Genomic DNA, 27,052 nt, shown 5'->3' with positions numbered 1-27,052 from the left:
GGAATGGATGTCAGACTAAATGGACGATAATTGTTAGGACCCTCTTTCCCCCTTTTTGAAGATGGGGACAACGTTTGCCCTCCTCCAGTCTGCTGGGGCTTGTTTTCCAGGAGTTCTCAAAGATTATTGCCAATGGCTCTGAGATTACATTTGCCAGCACTTTTACTATCCTTGGATGTAGTTCATCTGATCCAGGAGATTTAATTTCATTTTGATTAACAAGGTATTCATGTACTACCTCTTTACTTATTCTGTGCTGGATTTGCCTTTTGTGTCCTCTGCTCCATTTTAATCAGGTTGAGCACCCTGTTCCTTTTGTGAGAAGACTGAAGCAAAGAAGGTGTTGAGTTAATTCTGCCTTTTCTGGGTCCCCTGTTAGCATTTCACCATTTTCTCAACATAAAGGCCCTACCATTTCCTTCTTATTCCTTTTGCTGTGAACATATCCAAAAAAGCCATTTTTTTGTTCTTAACTTCTCTGACAAGCCTGAGTTCATTTTGCATTTTAGCTTTTCTGACTTTACCCCTACACATGCTCGCTATTTGTTTGAATTCCTCTTTGGTGATGTCCCCATTTTTCCATTTCTTATACATGTCCCGTTTAAAACTTAGCTCAGTTGAAAGTTCTTTAGTCATCCATCCTGGTTTCCTGAGACATCTCCCATTTTTCTTCCTCACTGGAACTGTTTGAAATTGTGCCTTCAGTATCTCCCTTTTTAGAAACTCCCATCCGTCCTGAACTCCCTTCTCTTTTAGTATTCCTGACCACAGGATCACCCGCAGTATTCCCCTAAGTTTTCTGAAGTCAGCTTTCCGAAAGTCTAGAATGCCATGTCTGACTATGCCTGGCTTCCCCTTTCCACTGTATAACAAATTATCATCATCCCTGATAAGGGAGATGGCCTCAAATCAGTTCTGTAGCTGCAAGCTCCCAGAACGATCCCTGATGTTCCTAGTTCTGTGTGTGTGAAGTGTCCTCCTCCCCAGGAATTTCCTTCGTATGTTCCCCAACTAGGACAATCTGTTCTGTTCTGTCCAAGAAAACTTCTTGCTTCCTAATATGCAGAAGTGTAGATACTCAGGCCTCCAGCTGCTAGACCTTCTCTTCCAACAGGACTACCAACTTGCAGGTGAAGTTCCCCACATCCATGGACAAGAAAACATACATCCCACAACTGTTGCAAGTGACTCAAAAGCCTTAAGGAGGCCCTGAAACAGGACTGTGAGCCTCCCTCTCAAAAACTACCTATTAAACTCCCAGGTAAAAGCCCCCTGTTGGCCTGGCTTGTTCCTTAGACTTTGTAACTGAACTCAACAGACTGGGTTTACTGCTATATAGAGATCCAGGATTCACTTCCTCTGAGTACAACCCCTTCAGAAGCCCCTTAAAGAAATAAAAGTAAAGGAGAAGCCTGGAAACAAAGCACTCTCTGTTCTAAGCTTCCCTTAGAAGCTTAGAAATTTTACGCACTATTAGGTGCACACCTCTGGCAGGAGTTATAATGGCTAGGCTGCTAGCCCCTCCTCAGTGACTCACAGAAGCAATACAGGAAAACATGCTCAAAGGTTTTGGGGAAAAGAAAAACCTCACCCAGTCAAAATGGCTGCCAAGGCACCTCTTCCCCTCTTCCCCCTGACAAGGATAAAGGCTAGGCTGCTAGGGCCTCCTCAGTGACTCACAGAAGTGCCACCCTCTTAGGAAAAGACACTCAACAAGGTTTGAGGGCAAAAATCTCACCCAGTCAAGATGGCTGTCAAGAAACCTCTCTCCCTCTTCTCCCTGGCAAGGATTGAGCCTGCAAGCCTCTGGCGGGAGTTATAAAGGCTAGGCTGCTGGGCCCTTCCCAGTGATTCACAGAAGCCCCACCCTCTCAGGAAAGCACAACAAGGTTTGGAGAAAAATCTCACCCAGTCAAAATGGCTACCAGAACAACTCTCTCCTTCTTTCCCCTGGCAAGTCATCTCATTATTCAAGAAAAAAACTGTTTTCTTCTACACAAAGTTGGACAGCAGTCCTCATGAACTGGAAACTAGACCTGAGAACAAACTCCTTCCTCAGCAAAATCCAGATGTGCTAAAACATTTTAAATATACTTTTTAAAATCACACATGAGAACAACCCCTTTAGAACAGAAATTTAAAGCAACAGAATATTGGATTTAACAAGTCTGTACTTTCTCTACATAGCTTCCCTGAAGCTTATCTTTTTAGATTTGTTGTCGTTAGTTGCCCTTTGGTTAACGGACTCATGGTAACCCTGTGGATGATACATCTTCAAGAATCCCTATCCTCCACTATCTTGCCCAGATCCTGCAAGCCCTTGCCCATAACTCCCTCATCTAGTCTGTCCATCTGGTCTACCTTTCCTAGCATTGTTGATTTTTCTAGTGATCTGTGCGTTCCCATGATGTGGCCAAAGTACGATAGTCTCAACTTGATCATCTTAGCTTCCAAGGAGAACCCTGGTTTGATCTGTTCAAGGACCTATTTGTTTGTCTTCTTGGCTGTCCACGGTATCCTAAGTACTTTTTGAGTCTTCTCCAACACCACATTTTGAATGAGTTGATTTTCTTTCTGTCTGCTTCCTTCAATGTCCAGCTCTCACATCCATACATGGTAATTGGGAATACAGTGGAACCTTGTCATACACGGGGGATCCGTTCCGGATCCCGCCGCGTATGGCGATTTCCGCCTATGCTCGAGCCCCATTGTAAACAATGGGGTTCGTGCGCGGGGCGCAACGGGCGCGCGTGCGGCGCAACGGGCACACACGCCCATTCAACTGAATGGGACGCGCCGCCCCTTCCGCCCCGCGGCTTCAGCGCGTATGCTCAAGGCCGCGTATGGCGCGCCCGCCTATGGCGAGGTTCCACTGTACAATGGCTTGGAGGATTCTGACTTTAGTGCTCAGTTGTATGTCTTTGCTCTTCAGTATCTTTTCCAGTTCTTTCATAGCTGCCCTTCCCATTCCTAGTCTTCTTCTTGTTTCTTGACTGCAGTCTCCATTCTGGTGAATGTTTGATCCTAGATATGGGAATTCTTTAACTATTTTCATTTCTTTGTTGCATAGATTGAATCTGTGTTATTTCTTATGTGGTCATTATTTTTGTTTTCTTTATGTTCATCATAAGACTCACCTTTGTACTTTCATCTTTGACTTTCAGATTTAGTTTTCCTGAAAGATTTATAGCTGAAACAGTGGTTCTATCACTCACTAATTTAAACTGGATAATTAAGCTCACACTTAAGCCTCTCCCAGTAAAGGAAGATCTAAATGCTGGGCTTTGACCAACATTATTTATTTGGTGGGAGTTCCATCCCATTCCAAAATTCGTACGAAACTACAATCAACATTGTAAATCCACTGAGTGAAAATCAGTTTGCCTTTTAAACAAAATATGAATCACCACTAGATGGTCCTATTTTAAATAACTAGGAATTTATTACTGTATTATGACATACCAAGACATGTCATTAAATATGCAGAGCCTGGAAGTAATTACAATAAATGCTTGTACCTACCATATATACTCAACTATATGTCGAGAAATGTATGCCCCAAAATTGCCTCTAAAATTCTGGGTAGACGTATATAAGGGTCAATATATCAGTAGTGCTTAGAAAGGTCCTAAAGCAAGCAGGTCTGATGCCCCCATCTCCATTGAACACCAATTTCTTCCCTCTCTAGTCTGTTTTGCTTCCTATAAAAAAAAAATCCCCATTTAAAAACACTGGCTTCTCTCTCTGCTCCATTTTGCAAACCCTGGCTTCCTATGGAAAAACCTCTCCATTTAAATCCACTTCTCTCTTGTTCCATTTACAAGCTCTGGCTTCCTATGGAAAAATCTCCCCATTTAAACCCACTTGCTTCTCTCTCTGCTCACTTTTGGAAGACTTTGCTTTCTATAGAAAAACCTCTCCATTTAAAACCACTTGCTTCTGTCTCCAGTCCATTTTGCAAGACCTGGCTTCCTATGGAAACAACCCTCCATTTAAATCCACTTGTTTCCTTTCTCAATCCAATGTTAAAATCAGTTGGGAGAGGTCTGGAGAAGGAGGGACGGAAGTGGTATTTCCCCCTTTCTATCCTTCCTTATAGTGCCCTACATTTTACTCTCGACATCCACGGGTTATATCAAAATCCAGGATTTTGACCCTGAAACCTTCCCTCGACTTATACATGAGGCCAACTTGTACATGAGTATATACGGTAGCTCCTTTTCCAATAACAAAGGTAGAATTATGTTTGTAACTGAACAAATTATATTATCATCCCTTTTGTAATGTAAGGGCAAATTTTAGTTACTTGTATGGATTTAGGATGTTCTCAGGCTTTTAGCAGTTGATTTATTTTCTTGTTGGGTATAATGTCAATTTTTGCTAACATGGAAAACAGTGCTTACAAACAGGCATTTTTGTGTTGATTCTCCCTCAACCAATTCCATACTTATATGATTTAATTTTCCTCCTATGAATGTGGAACTAGAACAGGAAAATGTGCCTATAAATAAAATAATGTTTTGTATTGATGCATAGATTATCATCATTATTGCTACTTTACATGCAAAAGTATGGATTTTGATGTTCACAGAATTTGCTGCCCATACTTGTGTCTGAAAAAGCCAGCCTCAGCCTCCTCCTCATTTACTTCCAAGCAGTTAAACTAGATTTTTGAGGTGGTGGTACTGTGCTGTTTTTTCACTGGTTTTCCAACAGTGGATACACACAAGAATGTTGTTTTGGAAATGCTTTCTTGCTCTCTGTTTGCAATAAAATGCTTTTGCATAAAATGCAAGGGCTACAAAAAACGTCATTCTTCTTAGCATTCTATGATGAATTATTTGAGCACCTGGTTCTTCTAAGGTAGGGCAGAGATGCATTACAAAAGTACCACGGTAAGTGCAATGTTTTGATTTTAAACTTTTTCCCGCGTGTTTTTATTGGGGAGGGATTATGAGAGAAGGTCAGAGCACACTGGTATGCTATTCGCTTAATAATACATTTTTTTAAATTAAGAAATAATAAAATAAATAATAATAAAATTTTTATTAGTATGCCGCCCTTCCATCAGATCAGGGCGGTTCACAACAGTTAAAACACAATAAACATACACTTTAAAATCATACATCATAACAACCTTACAAAAACATAAAAACAAAAGGCCCCAGGTTAGCCAATCCCGTTGTCAGTGCGGCGGGGGGAGGCCTATAGGACCTCATTCGGGGAATGCAGTCCTGAACAGGAAGGTCTTAAGATCCCGTCTGAATTGGGCCAGGGACGTAGCTGAGCGGAGCTCTGTGGGCAGCGTGTTCCAAAGGGCCGGGGCGGCGATGGAAAAAGTCCTCCTGGTGGTAGAGACAAGCCTCGCCCCGGGAACCCTAAGTAGTTGCTGCCCAGATGTTCTGAGGGTGCGGGACGGAATATATGGGGAGAGGCGGTCCTTCAGGTATCCTGGGCCCAAGCCATTTAGGGCTTTATAGGTCAACACCAACACCTTATATTGCGCCCGGAAGCGAATGGGCAGCCAATGGAGATCTTTTAATACCGGTGTTATATGGCTGGCCCTGGACGTACCAGTGACTAGCCTGGCTGCCATGTTCTGCACCATTTGAAGCTTCCGGGTTTGGTATAAGGGTTGCCCCATGTAGAGTACATTGCAGAAATCCAGTCTCGAGGTTACCAGGGCGTGTACTACAGTTTCAAGGTCCCTCTGGGCCAGGTATGGGCGCAGCTGGCGAATAAGCCGAAGCTGATGACAGGTGCTCTTGACCGTCACATTCACCTGAGCAGTCAGGTGAAGGGACGAGTCAAGGAGCACCCCCAGACTGCGCACGGAGTCCTTCACAGGGAGCGTGACCCCGTTCAGGACAGGTGGAACCACCGCCATTCCTGGACCAGGGGAACCTATCACGAGTACCTCCGTTTTCTCTGGATTCAGCTTGAGTCGGTTTTCCCTCATCCAGCCCATTACTGACTCCAGACAGGCCACGAGAGGAGAGACGCCATCCTCAGTCACTGCATCAGTCGGAGACATAGAGAAGATTATTTGGGTGTCATCAGCGTACTGATAACCCCGCGCCCCATGTCTCCGGATGATCTCTCCCAGCGGTTTCATGTAAACGTTAAATAGCATGGGAGACAGAATGGCTCCTTGAGGGACCCCAGTTTTAAGGGCCCTCTCACCGGAGCACACGTCTCCCAGCTGCACCATCTGAGACCTCCCGGAGAGGTAGGACCGGAACCACTGAAGCGCAGTGCCCCCGATTCCCACCTCTGCCAGGCGCCCCAGAAGGATACCATGGTCTATGGTATCGAAAGCCGCTGAGATGTCCAGAAAAAAAAACCAATTTTATTACAGGAAAAACAATTGACCTCTCAGTATTTCTTTCATACTATTTCTTTCTTTCTGTTTTGTACCACCAACCGGTAGCTCTGGGATTTTGTGTTTTTATAAAGTACTATAAAAAAACTTCTTTTGGTTATTGTTTAGAAACTGGAAATCAAAGAATAACTTTAAAATTGTAACTATTTTAATTTATTTATTTCATTTGTATGCAGCCTTTCCCCCAAAGTAGGACCCAAGGCAGCTCCCAGACTATCTGTCTATTTGATGGGTTGGAAAAACCTGGAACTGTAATTTACCTGATTATTTCTGAACAATAACTAGGGATTCTCCAGAACTTTTCATTAAGATAGACATTTTAAAAAAGCAGCAGAAAGGAGAGGGGAAAGCAGTCCCAAAGCCATGAAATCTGCATTTAATCACAGTCTGAAGAAGGAGTACAAGTCAAGATAGTCAATTAAGGTAGCAATCCTAAATACATTTACTTGACAGTAAATCTTATTGAACACAGTAGGTCTTTTTACTGGTCTGAACTGTTAATTAGATTAGGCTCTACTAGGTGCTATTTGGGTATCAGTTTATACTTAGTATGGCCAGGATGAAGACATAATAACCAATCCCCCATTTTTTTAAAATATAAAATTCAGCTGTTACCTTGATAAACCCAGAGACAGATCTGAGTAATTGATAGATTTTATATTTTCAAAAAGAGGATCATCTTGGCCAACCAAGGAGCTACTTGATATCCAAATAGCACTGCACAGAGTCTAATCCAGTTAAGACATCACGAGTTCAATACTATCAGCTCACCTCCACACTATTCCTCTTGTTCAATTCCCCCTCCAATATCCAGCATGCTGAAGTTCTGGAGAAACTAAAATCTTGCTCACTATTTTGATTGATCATAATCAAAGACCTGCCTGATTGTGGATTTTGGATGTTTTAGAAACAGGTCAACACTACCGTCTCTGTTTTCTCTCCATTCTCGATGAGGGTTTGTTCACATCAAAACTACATTTAAATTGCAGCTATAACGGAATGTTTGGTAATAGGCCTTTTCTAATGTCAAATATAACCCCTTCCTCCTCCTGGCACCTCTTACTCCAAGATATTCACCAGTGACTCGTTCCAGGTGAGTTAGAGAAGAAAAGGAGGTAAGCTGCACTTGCTACCTTTTCATAGCTGCCTTTGTGATGCACTATGCTGAAACATGCAGTGGGAATACCTGATAGTGTAGCATGCACCAGTCTGTACCATGTAGCATGATAAACTAGCATATTCTAAAGTTTATTTAGATAAAAGATTCTCTGTAGACAGAACACCTAAAAAACATTAAGAAAGCTGGGATAAAGCTGTATTGCTCAAACACAAACTTTCAACTTACTAGGACTTCTTGAGAGACAGTATATTCCATACCTGCAATCTCTACAGCAGCAGAGCTCACTGACCTTGTGAGCTGATGAACTGGCAACTAAACATAATCACAAAGGACCCAGGGCAGGGGTGCAGTGAGGGGAGGTGTCCTGGCCAGCTCTCCATCCCCCTGCCCCCTGAACATACTATTTGAGGGGAGGGGGATATCCAGCATATTGATCCTAAACACTCCTTCCAGGGATGTAGCCAGGATTTTAGGAAGGGGGGGGGGGGGTCCAGACTAAGTGCCACCATTATAATGGGGCTTGGGCGTGGTGGCGCAGCAGCACGCACCATTCATTTTTCGAATGGAAGGGGGGGTGGACCCCAAGAACCCCCCTTGGCTACGTCCCTGCTCCTTCCTCAGCCCACTCCAAAAGCAAAGTGACAAAAGAATAGCAGCTGTACATCCTTGGATGGGTTGGAAGGATCTGAAAACATTCCTTTGACACTCTGCACATGTGCCTATCCCTAAACTAGGGAACCGGGGCCCAGTAACATCTCCCTAAAGTTATAAATCATGACAGTAGTCACTAATGTAATCCTCCATTCCGCCTGCTTTTAATGACATTCACAATGAATCTTTGAGGTGTATCTTCTGTGCAACAAGTCCTTATTCTCAATAAAGGCATGTTACCTAAACAGGGTTTTGGTTTTTTTAGCCTTTAAAAGGTATTTTCCAGGACAATGCTAATATATTATTGTCTGTAAATGCTGCTTTTCCTGTGTGGTTTGCTTGGTAAATATGTTTTACAAACCATAACAGCACAATGCGAGATTACCAAGGCAATCTGTACTAGTCTGATAAATCCAGTCACAATGCTAGAACAGCAAGGACATTATCTGCATCATTATTTGATGATCCAGAACAGCAATGAACAATACATGGAGAAGTGATGGCACAGCAGCTAAGCTTGCCAAGTTGGATTTTAGTCAAAGGATAACTGGGGGTAGGCTGGGGGTGTACCATAATACTAGATCAGCAGAATACCAGCATCAATCTCAACAGTTTTCATTTTAAGGTTTGTATTCAAATACACAGAAGTTACTAAACTGAATGTGTCAATACAATTTTGGCCAATTTTAAAAACAAGGTATTGCCATGTCTGCTTATCCTCTGCTTTGTAAAGATTTTTTTTGCCAGTTGATACAAACCCATCTAAAACACTGGAGTCCTAAACACAACAGGAGATCAATTAGCAGCGCTATGTATGGACAACAACAACAAATGTATGATCCGCTATGGCTGGCAAAATTAACAGCATGGGTAAGCATTTTCTGCACTTAATACAATTGATGGGATTGCAATACAGAATATGAAAGGATGAACATTCTGCTATGTTTCCAGCCATGCATGGTGCCATCTGTGGGTGTCACCCTCAAACAGCTTTGCTCAGCTCTAGATGTTTTTACCGGGCCTGCACACTGCAGAACCCATATATGAATCACAGAGATGACAAAGACCTCCATTTTAAAATGTTATCCTTCTGCCATTATTAAATTCAGGGATCAGTATACCAACAAGGAAAAAATGGAATGAAGTAAAAAAAACTATTTTTCTAGAATGAAGAGTGATACAAAACACATCCTCAGAGAATGGCAAGGTCAAACCCTGTCTAAAGAAACTTTCTGGGGAAACCCTGTGATAGGATAGATTATAATGTGTTTGTGTGTTGTGTGACTTCGAGTTATTTCCAACCTATGATGACCCTAAGGAGAACCTATCTTTGGGTTTTCTTGGCAAGATTCGTTCTGAGGAGCTTTGCCATTGCCTTCCCCTGAGACTGAGTGTGACTGAGAGAGATTAACCAGTAGGTTTCAGGGCCGAGTGGGATTTGAACCCTGGTTTTCTGAGTTGCAGTCCAACACTCGAACCACTATGCCACACTGGCTCCCAGGGTCGCCATAAGTAAAAAACGATTGGAAGGCACATAATAACAAACTGTGCAGAAGTCAGCACTTTTTCTAGGAAACATTTTCAAGAAAAAAAATTCATACAATGTAATTAAAAGCAAAACATTTGATGACATTATTACGTTGTTCACTATACAGAATACCCCTATTTAGGTCCGAGTGAGATCATACTCAATGGAAGTTCCTTGTGAATAAGCATGCATAAGAGCAGACTGCATGTGAAAGAAAACTCCAAAGAAAAATAATAATCCTCTCCTCACACTAATAAAGGATTGGAACTATAGTATAACTGAGACTTGTTTTTCTAATCAAGGACTGAAAATTTCACATATTCTGCATCCCAACTTAAATCTTCCAGGACAACAGAGGAGTGAAGCTTTGAATAAATTAAGGAACAGTTTCTTAAATCTTTCCCATATTTGCTTCTTGATTTTACATGCAAACATATATCATTTTGCTTGATGTAAACATCTTAAGGATGAGGAATCAGAAGGTATATTATAAGAAAGGAGAGTCTAACTAACCCTTAGGAAGAACTTCCTGACAGTAAAAACTGTTCAATAGGATAATACATGCCTTGAGGGGTAGTGGACTCTCATGTTTGGGAGGTTTTTAAGCAGAGGTTGAATAATCACCTGGTTAGCTTTGGACATGGGAACCCTCAACTGACAGAGTAGTTCACCAGATGACTTTATGACACATTCCAACTCTACAATTCTGTGAATTATCACCATATTGAAGGAACAACAGGTTTGATTAATTCGCAGTTTGACCTTAGAAATGTTGGTTTACAATACAGACTAGGAAAAGGTAAGACACAGGTAGAGATGTGAAGGCTTGGAAAACTGAAAAATGGATTATGGGATATTTTCCTTTAGAATGATGAATAAAACACTTAGGATAAAATCTTCTTCTGTTTACTTCTCCCAGATTTCTTCTAAAAACTATATACCATATAGACTTTGGGAACTATAAATCATCTCAGAGCATTCCAATTCCTGGCTATCTTTTCTATGTTATTTTTAAAGGAATTAATCTTTTATATCTGTTTGGCAGTAAGGAGGACTAAAGGAGACAAAACAGATTTCTCTGCTTTATTATTATTGATGGTTTATTCTGCTTTTATTGATATTTTTCGTGCTTCTCATAAAGTGGCAAAACCAAAGATGTTCCCTGTTGTTCATACTGAAAACCCTATAGTTCTATTTGAACAAAACAAAATAAAATTTGCTGAAGGTAATTCACTTGTACACTCATCCCTCCACATTTGCAGCTTTGACTTACGTGAATTTGATTATTCACAGATTTATGTTCTCTCTAGGAACATCTAGGTCCTCCATTGCAACTCTTTAACCAAAAGTCGGACCAAAAGAAGGATCTAGAGATTCCTAGAGAGAACACTCCACTAGGCATTTATAGCTCCTCCAGTGCAATTCTATGGTCAACGTCTGGCAGATGTTGACCATAGTGTTGCACTGGAAGACCTAGAAATTCCTATAAAGGTGTTTTCTCAGGTAAAAACATAGTGTTTTTCCACATTTGGGGGGTCCTGTGCCCCTAACCCTAGCGAATGTGGAGGGATGAATGTACTTTTAACATATCAAACATGATAATTGTATCCCAAACCAAGTTATACGTAATGTAAAATTATTTTATGTTCCTTAAGTAACAAAGTTACTTTCAATCTACAAGTGGAGCTAATGTTTCAACTCCTGAAGTTGCCCTGCCCTTGTCTAGACAACATATATGCAAGCACCACACTATTATTGATAAGGCCTTCAAATCTTATCTCTTTGACTTTTACCACAGTATAGGCACAATGTGTTTAAAACAGACTGCTATAGTAATTAGTTATCCATTGCTTTGCAGGCAAGTATTCTGTTTAAAGTATAACAACAAAACCAACTATTCAGAAGAAAAAAATGGGGGAAATGCGTCTGTCTTTCAAATAGTTCAGCAGCAATTTTACCTGTTGATAAAGTTTGTATTTAAGAGATTTTCCCTTTGGACCTAGACAACTCTAGAGTGTCATATTAGCCACAGTATGGCTAGCAAGTTTTCTAATGAGACAATGCTCACCTGTTCACAGTCATGTGTCCTTGTATTACGAATTCCTTTGGTGCAGCCATCCCATATTCGGGAGACAGAGGATATGGTGCAGTGCTCATACCAGGCCGAACACCTACATAGCTTCCTTTATTTCTCAGCATTGGTAACAGAGGTCTCCTGCCATCCTCTGCCACATTCACGAATCCTGGTTGTCTTAATGTGCCTTTTGGCTTGCCTATGACACAACAGAATGAAATATGAAATGCTAAGTTGCATTTTCAGTTTATATGTGGTTTTGAAGCAACTTAAGAGAAGTCCTGAACTTTACCAATATTTGCCATTTGTCTGTGGAGTTGCAGCCTTAGATATTTATATATGATAATTCTTGGGGTGAAATTTATATCTGTGCAAAAAAATCAGCATTTTAAACAATACATACCTTCAATCAGGATTAGTGAGAACAGGCTAATTTACAGGTTTTTTAGTCTTAATGAAATGTATAGAGTACAGTTAATCGAGGACCATATGCATGGTATTATCTTAGTATATTTTGTCTGGAAGAATTCTCTGTCCCTTCTTTTTTTGGACATTACCATTTTTACACGAAATTGCAAGGCACATAAAAATAGCCAGACTGCCCTGCAATATAAATGACCCAAAAGGATAAACAGCCCATTTGAAGTCAGCAGAATCACTACAATAGAGAAACTCTGCCAGTGCTTCGTGCAAAGTTGATTAATTCAGCATGTACCAGTTCAGTATTTTGTAGCTGATAAACTTACCTACTGAGGCAAGTGGAGCAGTTTGCTTCAGCCTCATCCTACAGTTCACTTCCCGGCTTGATTTCCTTTTGGAGGTTCTCTGGCAGGCTACTAGTTGAGCAATCCCTGCAGTCTCTTCGCAAACAACAGCACAGCAAATCACCTGCTCAAAACGAAAAGTTAGAAATTTTCTATTTACCAACTGCTTTATATGGTCACAGTCATGGGGAACACGTGTTAAACGAATCAGCCTCTTTGCATTAGGACTGGAATATGCTGAACTATGTATGCAAGTTAATGCACTCATGCATTAAGTGAGGAATCTGAACTAATTGTGCAGCTGGCCCAACATAAGCACTGAAGGCACAGGGAATAGTACAAGGTGAACCTTTTTGCCACGACACTTGAAGACACTGTTCTTAAACATGAGTCTCAGTGCTAAAGTCTACTTATTTTAAAAATGATTAAAACATTCAGATCCTTCTCTACATTTTAGGTTCTCAGAGCATCATAAAGGATCATTGAAAAAGTTTAGAACAATTTAAAAGACTAAAATCAATTTAAACAGAATATAAAACAATTTAACAGGATTAAAATTAATTTAAAAAGTCAGAACAGTTTAAAACCATGTGCCTGCAACACCATGTTTTTACTTGCCACCAAAATGAGGCTAGCATTGGTGCCATGCTAACTGAACCTCCAAAAGAAGGATATTCTGCCATGAACTGAGACTGGAAGCATAGTGGCAGCCAATACTTCACTTTACTTTACTTTGTAAAGTAAAACCTTACAAATGGGTGGGTGGGTGAATCTAGATTACACTCACTACATGCAAGGAAAAATAAAGGTCTAGCATGCAGCTGAAAGTTAATATAACATGCACACATTCTCCACACCTCAACATAAGCTGGATCAATGCCATTAAAACATAAACACCACAATCTTTAAAATCCAAGGAAAGCAAGAAAAATGGAAGGATGTTTGTGTTGTAGCTTGGATCCAAATATTTGATGAAGATGAAAACTACAAGACATTAAAAGCCACACACAAACAGCTCAAGATCACTGTAACAGGACAGCTTTCTCCAAATAACTCACTGCTAGGCACAAGGGCCTTGAGACAAGTATGTCTTATATTAAAAGAGCCAAACCCTTGCGTCCAAGTGGATTTCAAAGTTCTATAGAAGTTTACGGCCAGCACACACTCAGAACAAACCTGACTGGATTTCTTACCTCACCACTTTTACCAGCTTCAAACCTAACAAATCCAGGAATACTTTTCAGATATTCTTCCAGACTAGAATGCCCCAGCTGCTTAAAAGGAATCACATCACCCGTGAAAGATTTATATTCCCCTTGCAAACGATAAAATGGCACTCCGTTTTTATGTGACTGGAGAATAGAGCGGAGTATTTTGGCTACTCGATCGGCTTCCTGCATTTTCACCTGTTAAAAGAAAATATTTGAGTTTTAAGCTAGAAGTCAGAATTATTTCTCCTTTTCGGACCTGTTCCATTAACGTGCAAGAAATATCATTTTTGAGACTAAATAACCAGTACAAAGAAGGACAAGTCAGCAATGTCACAGTGCCAAGCAGTCTAGTCCAAGACAAAAAGCTGTTTGGGTAGCTAACTGAACAAGCAATCTGCATTATATAAGCAAAAGGCCTTGCCAGCCATTCCAAAGAAGGGTCCTGAGATGGTACAGAGTAGTGCTGAATAAAACACAGACGCCTGAGTTCAAATCCTCACTTGTGCATGACATTCATAATGTCTTAATCTAGCCTAATCTAGTGAGAGGACAATATACAAACTTCATCTCTACATCATCTTGAGCTTCTGAAAGCAAATCTGAAAAGTTTGTTTTAAAACATACTGTACTTACGTAGCTAAGACTCTCAAGGTCTCCTTCAAAGTAATTGGTTACCACTATAGTTGTAATTTTTAAAGTACAGCAACTCATTATTTTCTCATTATTCCCAACTGCTTTCAATAGTTACTTCTTAGCTACCTTTCTAAAACATCTGGATGCCAACCTGTGAGGGAAAATGCACTAAGGTAATGAGGCCACACACACTGTAATATAAAAGTAAGTAAAAGCTGTTACACTACTAAATGAGTAACATAATCCCCTGTTTAATAAGAACAGACTGTACTATGCCTTAGTTATTAGAAGAAAGAATTATTACTTGCTATTTATGAGTAGTTATTTCTAAGTTCTGCTTGAAGGACTGACAGCATACCAATATTACAGAAGAAGCCATAAAAGCAGGAGCTCTGCAAAACCTTATTGGAATTCAACTTAGACTGGGGAGAAGTGGTAATTTTGAGGTTACTCCTTGTCCTACTCTGGAGTAAGATATTTTTTTCTTAATATAACTCCTAATCCTGTAAAACATCTCTTACTTCTTTACTCCTTACTCCAACTCCTACCCCTACTCCCCAGCCCTAGGAAAAAGTCCTGGTTGCTTTGCAAGGCTGGTTACACCTTATTCCTACTCCTGTAGAAACCTCTTACTCCTTTACTTCTACTCCCCAGCCCTGCTAAGAACTCTCCTAAATGCTAAATCTGATGAAGAAAAAAAACCACACATCTACAAAAGTAACTTAACTAGGTTTAGTGCAAGTATCCTTTTTCTCAGAAAGTACCCTTACAGGATAACCAATACAAACAGAATTTACTTTATGAAAGAAAACAGTAAAACAGCCTTTATTCCCAGAAATTAAACTTGTTGACTGGAAGAACCTTCTACCCAGTCATTGTCAGTCTCCCTGTGCCTCCAAGTCAGCCTTTTCATATTAATTAGTAGAATTAGTAGAATTAATTAGTAGAACATAGTAGAATGTGAGGCATGGCTGATTTGTCCTTTTTGAATGAATTTCTGCAGTAATGAGTCCAAAAACCCTCTCCACAACTGTTACCACCTACCACTGTGAACACAAAAAGTTATTAGTTATTGCCTCATTTCAGAAGCAAAGAATGGTCTGGCCTAGTTAGTAAATGAAGGGGGGAAACCCACCAGGGATTACTAGGGATCTTTCGGTCAGGGCAGGAAAGTCTCCTACTTAAAACTCAGGAGAGCTGATGCCATTCAAGAGTCGCTGCCCAGACAGCTCAGTGGTCTAGCTCTGAATAAGACAGTTTGCTATATTCTTAATACATCTCTCTGGATGCATGCTTATTAAGGAACTCTCTAGCAGTGTCCACAAAACCAAAGGTGTATAATAGAACAGAAAGGGTATAGCAAAATAAAGCATTAAATAAATGAATAAGCCTTGGTGGGCCAGGATATCCACTGGCAGAGAGAGAACTGTCTACTACATGTTGCATCTCTGTACAAGCCAATTCTCTGGGCTAGTGTCAAGGTTTGCTGTTAAGCAAGATCTTCTCTCAGTAATAACCAGTATTTCTCATAACAATTTATTAAAGAAAAGAAGCCACAGAATAACAGACAACTAAATGACTTTAGAATATTGTCAGCTCTGAGGCACATTGAGGTACATACATTTTTATACAGTCCAACTCGGTGGGGGGACAACCACATCATCACAACCATTGGTCAGTTCACGCCAAAATTTCCCACTCAACCAACTTTCCCACCAGTTTCCCCATCACTTTTGTGCTATAATTCCCAAATATTGCATTCTTTCACATAGATTGCTTTCTCTGTTCTCACCTCCCCAAGACAGACTCCAGATGTCTACAACCATAAACAGTTTCCTCTTCTCACTGCGACAGCATTGTACCTGCTGCCTCACACGTAATTTCAGTTTCCCAAGACCTTGCCCTACCCTGGAATAACTAACATATTACCTTAACACAGAGCATTCTTTTAATCAAACTCTAACATATTCTCACATTGATCTACAGTAACCATTGTCATCATATACATTTCTAGCATCGATCGAGTCATCTTTTCTGATATACAGCAAACAGGCATCCAAACCATCCAGGATTTAAAAGCCAAACCCAGTTAATCCATCAGAACAAACAGCATCTTTAATATAGTTAATTCTCCAAACACATTCCATATCCATTGAATATCCATTAGGCATCCTAATGGGCAAACATCATAATAACCAATAAACCATGGCAAATACAACAACAGTTTAACATTTGAGCATTCATGAAAGACATAACCCCAACCACAGTCCTTCTTCAATATATGTATTCCCCATTACATTCCCAGAATTCTCTAACTCTGGCTCATGGCATGAACTACAGCAGAATGGGACCTGCAACCTCAATAACACTAACCACATTTAACTAACTTTCATATTCATGGCAGGAGACCTCTAAGGGCACCTGATAGGTAAGCTCTTCTAAAGGCAGGTCATTTAATTTCAATTTACAGTTGGCTCGCCATATCCACATATTCTTTATCCATAGATTCAAGCATCCACACATTGAAAATATTCCAAAAAATATAAATTCTAAAAAGCAAACCTTGATTTTGTCATTTTATATAAGGAACACCATTTTACTAACCCACTGTACAGAACAGGACTTGAGCATCCACAGATTTTGGCATCCTCAGGAGGTCCTGGAATCAAAGCAGATACCAAGGACCCACAATTTTTGGAAGGGGTTATGATTAAAGAGTGTCTCAGTCATCAGAGATCCAGTAAACTGTAGCAGTTAAATTACAGTACTCCCTGTAAGGATATCTGCAGCAGACGATCCATCAAATCCATATGTTTGCCAGTACACTACAGACGGGGAGAGGCATGTGGGTGGTTCCCACTGATCCTAATGGGACAAAATAACATCTGGATAATATCAAGCAGTTTTTCTAGGCATGTCAGGGAACTTTGCATCTTCTTAATCCACAGGATTTGCAACAACACACCCTGATCCTGCCACCCAAGGCCACCAGAAGCAGAATAAACATTTGATGGACCTTCCTCCCTAGGACTCTCTTGTAGCATGTGTGTTGTGCTGCTAGTGGACTTTCCACTAAATGACCAGCCTCCAAAGGCCTCTCAGCCACCAGGTTACAATAACTCTTCCTTAATTTCATAGATGTCTTCCTAAATCTTCCTATCTAACTAGTCTGTTTGTGGCTCCTTTTTGTGCCCTGCAAAGGCCAGATTGGGGCCGCAGCATGCAGATCTGTCTGTAAAAGGGTGTCTGCATGCTGCCCTTTTGGGGCTGTCTGTGCAGCCCCTAAGACCTCAATTCTGATGATTGGAAGGTTGGAAAGTTGGCAGTTCGAGGCCCGAGTGCCGCATGATGGGGTGAGCTCCCATCACTAGTCCCAGCTTCTGCCAACCTAGCAGTTCAAAAGAATGCAAATGCATGTAGATAGATAGGTACCACTTAAGTGGGAAGGTGCAGTTCTGCTGGCCACATGAACACCAGAGCAGTCCTTAGACAATGCTGCCTCTTCAGCTTAGAAACAGAGATGAGCAACACCCCCTACAGTTGGTTATGACTGGACATTCATGTCAAGGGCTACCTTTACCTTTATATAGAATACCACAATCTACCTATTAATACAAATTTTTCTACATTTAAATACTAGTATTTCCAGATATTTTCAACAAGGGTTTAATATTTAACTATTAGTTATGATAGGGTTCTACTGTTGTGCCACCACTGCACAATGAAACGATAAAGAGATTATTTGGTGGCATTCATGTAGGTGATGCTTTACCAAAGAAATTAGAAAACTATGTCTGCTCCAAGCCGCCTATAGAAGAAAAAAGGACAGCAGGGTAAACAGGACAAGAATGTGCAAATGTTAGTTACATGTACTTGGTGTGACAAATTAATATACGGCACCTTTACAACAGTAGCAATAATTTCTACATAAGGCAATTCTGTGCAAAAAATTACCAAGCCCTTAACTGCTCTGAATATGATAAACTTTCAATTCAAATATTCGAACAGCTCCCTTATTTGCTTGTGAGTGTAAGAAGACTATATCATAAAAAGCAAACAGGAAGCACACCCTTCTGAGTCATGACAGTTAACATGCTCCAGGAGAAAATTCTACATCTTCTACTAAATTCTGCTTTATGCAGGGGACACCAATTTTAATGCTATCCACATTCAGTTCTCTCTATCATTATGGATGTAAGCACTCAAGTGTACAACATCTATAGAATACAAGAGAAATATAGCTACTTGTATAGCACAAAATAGAGTATATAACCATTTTATGATCATCTCAGAAATCTGCAGGATAGATGAACACAAATATCTGAAAGGAAAGGTACAGGTTGAGACAGCCACCCTATGTTTTGTTTGTGAGTTTATGTGCCTGCAAGTTGCCTGTCAATTTATGGCAACTCCATGAATCTCAGAAGGTTTTCTTTGACAAGGAATACTCAAAAGGTGGTTTGGCCAGATCCTTCCTCAGAAATATAGCCTAAATCACCTGGTACTCATTGGCGGTCTCCCATTTTACACACACACACACACACCCGGCAAAACTGCTTTGTTATCCCAAATAAGATGTAATATATAAAGCTTAATCATTGTTGTTGTTGTGGGCCTTCAAGTAGTTTGTGACTTATGACAACCCTAAAATGAAGATATCATGGAGTTTTCTTGGCAAGATTTGTTCAGAGATTTGCCGTTGCCTTCCCTTGAGGCTGAGAGAGTGAGACTCACCCAAGGTCACCCAGTGGGTTTCATTGCAGTGATGTATTTGAACCCTGGTCTTCAGTGTCCTAGTACAACGCTCAAGCCACTACACCATGCTGGACCCTAATCAGTACACTACAAAAAGAGATCATTCTTGCTGCACCTGGATTTTTAAGGAATAGCACAATATAGGCATTAAACTTACAGGATGTTAGAAGGCAACGTTTTTCTGCATTAGCCCATGGTATTGCAGATATAACAAGTTCTCCTTTTAACCTTCTAAAATGAGCGGGAATTGAACAGCTACACTGAAGAAATAATCCAGTTTGACACCACTTTAACTGCCATGGTTCAATGCTGTGGAGTTCTAGGAATGGTTGTTTTGTGAGATATTTAACCTTCTCTGTCAAGGAGCTCTGCTGCTGCAACAAACTGCAAATCCCAGGAGCCCACAGCATGGAGTCATGGCAGTTAAAATGGTGTCACACTGCATTATTTCTGCAGTTTAGATGAGGCCCAAGAACAGTGGCAGGATGAAAGGAGGTGGATTTAGAGTGTTATCCTTGGATCCTAGGAAATACGGTGTTTTGAAGGGAAGCGGTGGAGAAGATGGAGTCATGGCATTTAAAGCAGTGTCAAACTTCATTAATTCTGCAGTGTGGACACTGTCAGAGAGCTCTGGTGGCACACAGATGACAAATCCCAGAATTACATAGGATGACGCGATGTCAGTTAAAGTGATTTGAGCGTTGGGACTATAAAATGCATCCAGGCTGCAGAAATAATGCAGTTTGACACTGGTTTAACTGCAATGGCTCAATCCTTTGGAATCCTACGATTTGTAACTTGTTGTGGCACCAGACAGGCTTTCTGACAGAAAAGGTGGAATGACTCACAAAACCACAAATCCCAGTATTCTACAGCATTGAGCCATGGCAGTTAAAGTGGTGTCAAACTGGATTGTTTCTTCAGTGCAAATGCAGACCCAATCTGTTTTCCTTTCATGAGAACTGATGCTATTTGCAGTGTTGGGAGGAAAAGGAGATGATGATGATGGCAGCTGAAGCAATGTCAAACTGGATTGTTTCTGCAGTGGAGATGCAGCCTGTGACTCTAAAAGGCTGGGGCTGGAATCCCGGCTTGGGCATGGAGACCCCACTGGAGTGACCTTGGGTGAGTCACACTTTCAGAGCCTCACATGATAGCCATGTCAACCCCCCCCCCCTAAAAAAACTGGAAAGAAAACCCCATCATCAGGTCTCCTTAGCATCACCAGAAGTCGGAAATGACTTTAAGGCATGCAACAACAACAGCGTGGAGCAGTGGTTTGGGCGTTGGACCAGGATCCTGGGAGACCAGGGTTTAAATCCCACCTCAGCCATGGAAACCCACTTGGTGACCCTGGGTGAGTCACACTCTCTCAGCCTCATGGGATGGCAAGGGCAAACACCCTCTGATGAAAATGGCCAAGAAAACCCCACAATGGGGTAGTCACATAGGTCAGAAAGGAATTGAAGGCACACATCTACTTAACGACAACAATCCTTTACAGCTTCCCCTTGGATTCAATGGGGCAGAGTGTGTCCCCATACATATATATATATATATATGCACCCACATATATATAAATATATATGCGAACATACACACACACGGACACACATAAACCCATCCACTACCCCCACACACATATGTACACACACATCCACACACACAGATATACATGCTTATACGCACACACCAATCCACATACATATGCACACACATATATTTACACACAGAGATCTATATATACACCCATCCACATCCATACACACATATCCACCTACCCACATATATAAATATATACACACACACATATGCACCCATACATATACCCACCCACTGACACACTCACATATACCCTCACTCCCCTACACACAAATACACCCCCACATATATACAGCATACTCTCTCACACATATACATACATACAATCTATATATGCACACACATGCATACATTCTATATACACACACCTATACCCACACATCTATCTGCACACAAATACAACATGCATATACATACACACACAAACACATATATACAGTATAGCCCTCTTTTGTGTGTGTGTATACTCTCACCTATATAACTACACCAACCCATACCTACATACACAAATATGACACGCATATACAGCCACACAAATACACACACACAATCTATATACATCTATACACTTACACCCATCCACATATATCTACACACACAAAGATAGAATACTACAATATGCATATATTTATATACCCCCCACATATATGTATATATGTGTGTGTGTATATATATATATATAAAATCTCACACACATACATATAAACTATATACACACACCTACACTCCCCCACATATCTATACACACCTACCCACCCATATATATATACACACACACATACTTACGCATACATAGACAAATACACACATATATACCTCCCAGATATCTATATGTATATATAGATATAAACTCTCACCTATACACCTACACCCTCACACCTATATCTATAAAAAATTCAACACATACATATCTATACTGAAATACACATATATAGCCACACACGTTTGTATGTGTGTGTGTCTATATATATATAGTTTCATACACACCTACATTCAAACTATATACACACGCCTATACACCTACACTCCCCCAGATAGATCTATACAAAAAAAATTCGACACATACATATCTACACACAAATACACACATATACCCCATGCGTGTATATCTACATACATAATTTCATACACACCTACATGGAAACTGTAGACACACACCTATATACATACACTCCCCCACATATCTATACACACCTATATATATATAGAGAGAGAAACACACACACACATATACCCCCTATATGTGCATGTGGGTACATATATATATATATTTACACACATACATATACATATATATATCTGTATATACACCCACGCATCAGCTCTGCGGCATCCAGGAAGGGTCCCAACGAGCAGAGCCCCAGCAGGCAGAACAACTCCTGGAGACGTCAGCAAAAACGTCCTTCTCTGTCGCCCGCCTGGAGCGGTCTGCCTTCAACTGGGCTACGGGTCCAACTGCGACGAAGGCCACGCCCCCTCAGGCCTCGCCCCCCGCTCACGCGCTTGACAATCCGATCCCGCCCCCCGTAGGCCACGCCCCCCGCTCACGCGCTTGAGAATCCGATCCCGCCCCCCGTAGGCCTCGCCCCCCGCTTACGCGCTTGAGAATCCGATCCCGCCCCCCGTAGGCCACGCCCCCCGCTCACGCGCTTGACAATCCGATCCCGCCTCGCCCTCCTGCAACAACTCCGAAGGGAGAGCCGATAAGAGGCCGCGCATGCTCAGTAGCCTCGAGGCCTTCCAACCGCCCGTTGCGTTCTCTGTGTGTATTGACAGTATAAAGAGGATTCAGGCTTCTTAGTGGAGGGAAGAGGATTCTAATTACACCTCCTTCCTCCTCCCCAACACAAACAACAACAAGCCCAACACAAACAACAAGAAGCCCTGCTTCTCTTGGGAATTTGAGCCTGTATATCTATCATGCCTTGGCCAAGTAGTCACACTCTCTCAGCCTCAGAACACATCTTGCCAAGAAAAGAAATCTTCATAAGTTGGCCTTATGGTAGACCCACATAAGTGAGAAACTACTTAAAGGCACACAACAACAAACTGAATATACCATTAAGAGGGGCAGTGTGGTGCAGTGGTTTGACCACCGCTCTAGAGACCAGGGTTCAAATCTCATTTCAGTCATAAAAACCCCACTCTCTCAGCCTCAGAAGGTGGCAAGGGCCAATGAACAAACCTTGCCACAAAAACCCTGTTCCTGAGAGTATCTTAGGCCTGTTACAGACTGCCAAAATAAAGCTGCTTTGAGTCTCTTTGGAGATATGCTGTTTAAATGATGCATGCATCCTAAGAATCTGGAAGCTGCACTCCAGTGCTTAGGAATGGAGTGTGGCTTTGGCGCGACCTCCAGACTCTTAGGACCCATGCATCATTTAAATAGCATACCTCCAAAGAGACCCCAAGCAGCTTTATTTTGGCAGTCTGTAACAGGCCTTAGGGTCTCCATAAGCAGGGGACAACCTGAAGGCACACAACAACAAGCAAGCCACACTTTCTCAGCCTCCTGGTGGCAATGGCAAATCGCCTCTGAAGAAACTTGCCAAAGTCCCCCCCCCCCCCCAGGTTGCCATAATTGTCCACTTTTACCAGGGACAAAATGTGGAACAAATTCGAGACCAAACTGTAGGACAACTGCAGGGCAAAACTCAGCCCAAAATGTAGGACATTGAAGAAAAATGGTGGACCTTAAATGTCCTACATTTTGGGCTGAGTTTTGTCCTGCAGTTGTCCTACAGTTTGGTCTCGATTTTGTCCTACATCTTGTCCCTGGTAAAAGTGGCGTTGTGGTTTGAGCGCTGGACTACAACCCTGGAGACCAGGGTTCGAATCTTGGCTTGGCCATGGAAACCCACTGGGTGACCTTGTGCAAGCCACACTCTCTCAGCCTCAGAGGATGGCAAAGGCTGAACAAATCTCGCCAAGAAAACCCATGATAGGTTCACCTTAGGGTCACCATGGAACTCAGAAATGACTTGAAGGCACACAACAACAACAACATCAACAACAACAACAACAAACTGTTTGCCTTATTAAGAGAGGCAGGGTGACGTAGTGGTTTGACTACCACTCTGGGAGACTAGGGTTCAAATCTCTGCTCAGACATAGAGACCCACTGGGTGAACTTGGGCAAGTCACACTCAGCCTCAGTGGATGGCAATGGCAAACCTCCTCTGAACAAACCTTGCTAAGAAAACCTCACAATGATAGGTTGGCCTTAGGGTCGCCATAAGTTGGAAATGACTTGAAGACACACAACAGCAGCAGCAACAACAACAACAAACTGTATGTCCTATTAAGAGAGAAACAGCATGGTTTGATGGTTGGCAATTAACAATACAGCAAATAAAACAGCTGTGACAATTTGAGACTATATAGGCCCCATACAGACAGGCCAAACTAAAGCTGCTTCGAGTCACTTTGGAGGTATGCTGTTTAAAGGATGCATGTGTTCTAAGAGTCCAGAAGTTGCACCAAAGCTGCACTCCAGTCCTTAGTACTGGATTGTGGATTTGGTGCGGTTTCCAGACTCTTAGTACCCATAGCCTGTTACAGCCAGCCAAAATAAAGCTGCCTTGAGTCACAGTGGAGGTATGGTATTTGAATGATGCATGCGTCCTAAGAGTCCAGAAGCCACACCAAAGCCACGCTCCAGTCCTTAGGGCTGGAGCGTGGCTTTGGTGCGACTTCTGGACTCTTAAGACGCATGCATCATTCAAATACCATACCTCCACTGTGACTCAAAGCAGCATTATTTTGGCCTGTCTGTATGGGGCCATAGTGTATAGTGGTTTGCATGTTGGACTATGACTCGGGGGCCCAGGGTTCAAATCCCCCCTTGATCATGGAATCCCACTGGGTGACCTTAGGCAAGTCACACTCTCTCGGCCTCAGAGGAAGGCAAAGGAAAACCTCCTCTGAATATTTATTTATTTAATTTGCATTCTGCCTTTTGTACGTTCACAGATAATTTAAAAAAAACCTCAATGAAATTCAAAGCCATTAAAATCATCTACAACAATATAAGTTCACATTAAAAATATACAAAAGTTGAAAGCCTAACTAAAAACCCACCTGTTCCATAAAAACCACCCTGATATCGATTATATATCAGGGTGGTTTTTATGGCTGCTTAAATAAAATATATAATTCAAAATGAATAGACCCCAGGCTCTGAACAAACCTTGCCAAGAAAAGCCCGTGAAAAGCCCGTTTGGTCTCGTTGTGGCGGTGCGCCTCTAAGTCACTTTTGACTTATGGTGACTCTAAGGTGAATGTGCTCTTGTCTTCCTCTGAGACTGAGAGGCTGTGACTTGCCAAAGGTCCAAAACAGACTGCAGGAATAATCCAGTTTGAGACTGCTTTAACTGCCCTGGCTCAGTGCTAAGGATTTCTGGGAACTGTAGTTCTGTGAGACATTGAGCATTTCCTATCAGGGAGCTCTGGTGCCACAATAAACTACAGTTCCCAAGATTCCCTAACACTGAGCCAGGGTAGTTAAAGCAGTCTCAAACTGGATTATTTCTGCAGTGTGTTTTGGACCAAAGGGGGTTTCCATGGCCCAGTGGAAATTTGAACCCTGATCTCCAGAGCCGTAGTCCAAGGTTCAAACCACTACACCATGCTGGCTCTCAGGTTTGGCTTTGGGTGCACCCGCTTAATTTGGGCCAACTGTTTGACTCCAGTAAAAACTACAGAAAATAATTCAGAGCAATAGTCATCTGACACCTTGAACACTAAAATATGTATTTGAGTGTTAAACTATGACTCTGGAGACCAGGGTTCATTTCCCAGCTCAGCAATGAAACCCACTGGGTGACCCTAGGGAAGTCACACTGTCTCAGCCTCAGGGAAAGGCAATGGCAAACCTCTTCTGAACAAATCCAGCCAAGACAACCCCACGATAGGATTGCCATAAGTCAGAAATGACTTGAAGGCAAACAGCTGCAGGATGGTGCAGTGGTCTGAGCATTGGGCTACAACCCTGGAGACTAGGGTTCAAATCCTTGCTCAGCCATGGAAATCCACTGGGTGACCTTAGGCAAGTCACACTCTCTCAGCCTGAGAGGATGGTAATTGCAAACTGTCTCTGAAGGAACTTGTGAAGAAAATCCCATGATAATTTTGCCTTAGGGTCACCATGAGTCAGAAACTACTTGAAACAACAACAAGAACAACAAAGTCTTCTGACATCTTGAAGACTAAAATATGTATAGGCATACCTCAGTTAACAATGCCTCCGACTCCTTTTTACAAGCTGCTCCTCTTTCTAGCAGGAAGGTTTTTTTAGCAGCACTGGCATTGGAAAGATGGTGGAGAAACACTGACTTTCAGTATCAGGGTCCACCAGCACATCTGCAAGAAAGAAAGCAATAAAATGTGAAGTGGAAGGCTTTCATGGCCTGCATCCATAGTTTTTTGTGGGTGTTTTGGGCTATGTGGCCATGTTCTAGAAGAGTTTCTTCCTGACATTTCGCCAGCATCTGTGGCTGGCATCTTCAGAGAATGCTTGCCTGGAAAAAGTTGGGTGTGTGTGTGTATATATATATATATATATATATATATACATACATACATACATACTGTGTGAGCCTGGGAATGCAGGAGTGATTTGCATGTGCATTGTTCTGTGTTGATGGCTGGCCTCAGGCTGGGAGGCGGAGGCTAATGCAAAAGAGGATTAGTGTCTGCTAATTAGTGATCATTATCGGCTGGGAAAGCCCCTGACTCTGAGTGGTTTCCCATTTGCCTTTGCTGAGTCCTTATTTTGCTATTCCTCAGGACTGGTAGCCAAATTTTGTTCACTTTAAGGGTTTCTTCTTTGCAGTTGAAATTATCCAGACGTTTGTGGACTTCAATGGCTTCCCACTGACAACAGGCCCAGGAAAACCCAGAGAAGTGAAGACAAGCAGCCACCAAAGGGGAAGGTATTTTTACCATACATCAAAGGAGTCACAGACAGAATAGGCAAAGTGGTGAGGAAGCACAACTTGCAAATGGTTTACAAACCGACGAAGACAATCCAGCAAATGCTTCGCTCAGCCAAGGACCAGAGAGATCCTCTCACAGCTGCAGGAGTTTACCGCATACTATGCAGCTGTGGACATGTCTACATAGAGACCACCAAACGCACTGTGCAAACAAGAATCAAGGAACACGAGAGAGACTGCAGACTGGGCCAGCCAGAAAAATCAGAAGAACATGCCACAAACCATCCTGGGCATAAAATACTGTTTGAGAACACTGAAGTTCTGGACCAGGCCAACCACTACCATTTCAGGATGCACAGTCGCCAGCTCACACAGTATATATACACCCAACTTTTT

The 27,052-nt window shown here is 41.8% G+C and overlaps 1 protein-coding gene across 4 annotated transcripts in view; it reads right to left on the bottom strand.

Moving 5' to 3' along the window:
* The window catches only part of TDRD7 (tudor domain containing 7), a 49,152-nt gene extending 23,071 nt beyond the window's left edge, over positions 1–26,081 (bottom strand). Inside the window, exons 1-4 of one of the 4 annotated variants that reach the window (XM_089488764.1) lie at positions 25,949–26,081; positions 13,713–13,925; positions 12,502–12,643; positions 11,750–11,954 (exon numbers count right to left, since the gene is read on the bottom strand). In XM_089488764.1, the coding sequence (XP_089344890.1) occupies positions 11,750–11,954; positions 12,502–12,643; positions 13,713–13,919 (554 nt within the window). In that variant the 5' untranslated portion in view covers positions 13,920–13,925; positions 25,949–26,081. Of the gene's footprint in view, positions 1–11,749; positions 11,955–12,501; positions 12,644–13,712; positions 13,926–14,363; positions 14,547–22,003; positions 22,154–25,948 lie in introns of those variants that run through there. The other 3 variants (XM_089488761.1, XM_089488762.1, XM_089488760.1) reach the window with 3 other exon arrangements.
* Positions 26,082–27,052: the final 971 nt, after the last annotated feature.

The sequence above is a fragment of the Sceloporus occidentalis genome, unplaced genomic scaffold, assembly GCF_023333645.1.
Source record: "Sceloporus occidentalis isolate IW3139 unplaced genomic scaffold, rSceOcc1.0.p SCAF_1, whole genome shotgun sequence".
In the NCBI taxonomy this organism is placed as follows: domain Eukaryota; kingdom Metazoa; phylum Chordata; class Lepidosauria; order Squamata; family Phrynosomatidae; genus Sceloporus; species Sceloporus occidentalis.
Note: the sequence above shows the minus strand (reverse complement) of the source record. Positions and strands in the feature narration are given on the sequence as shown.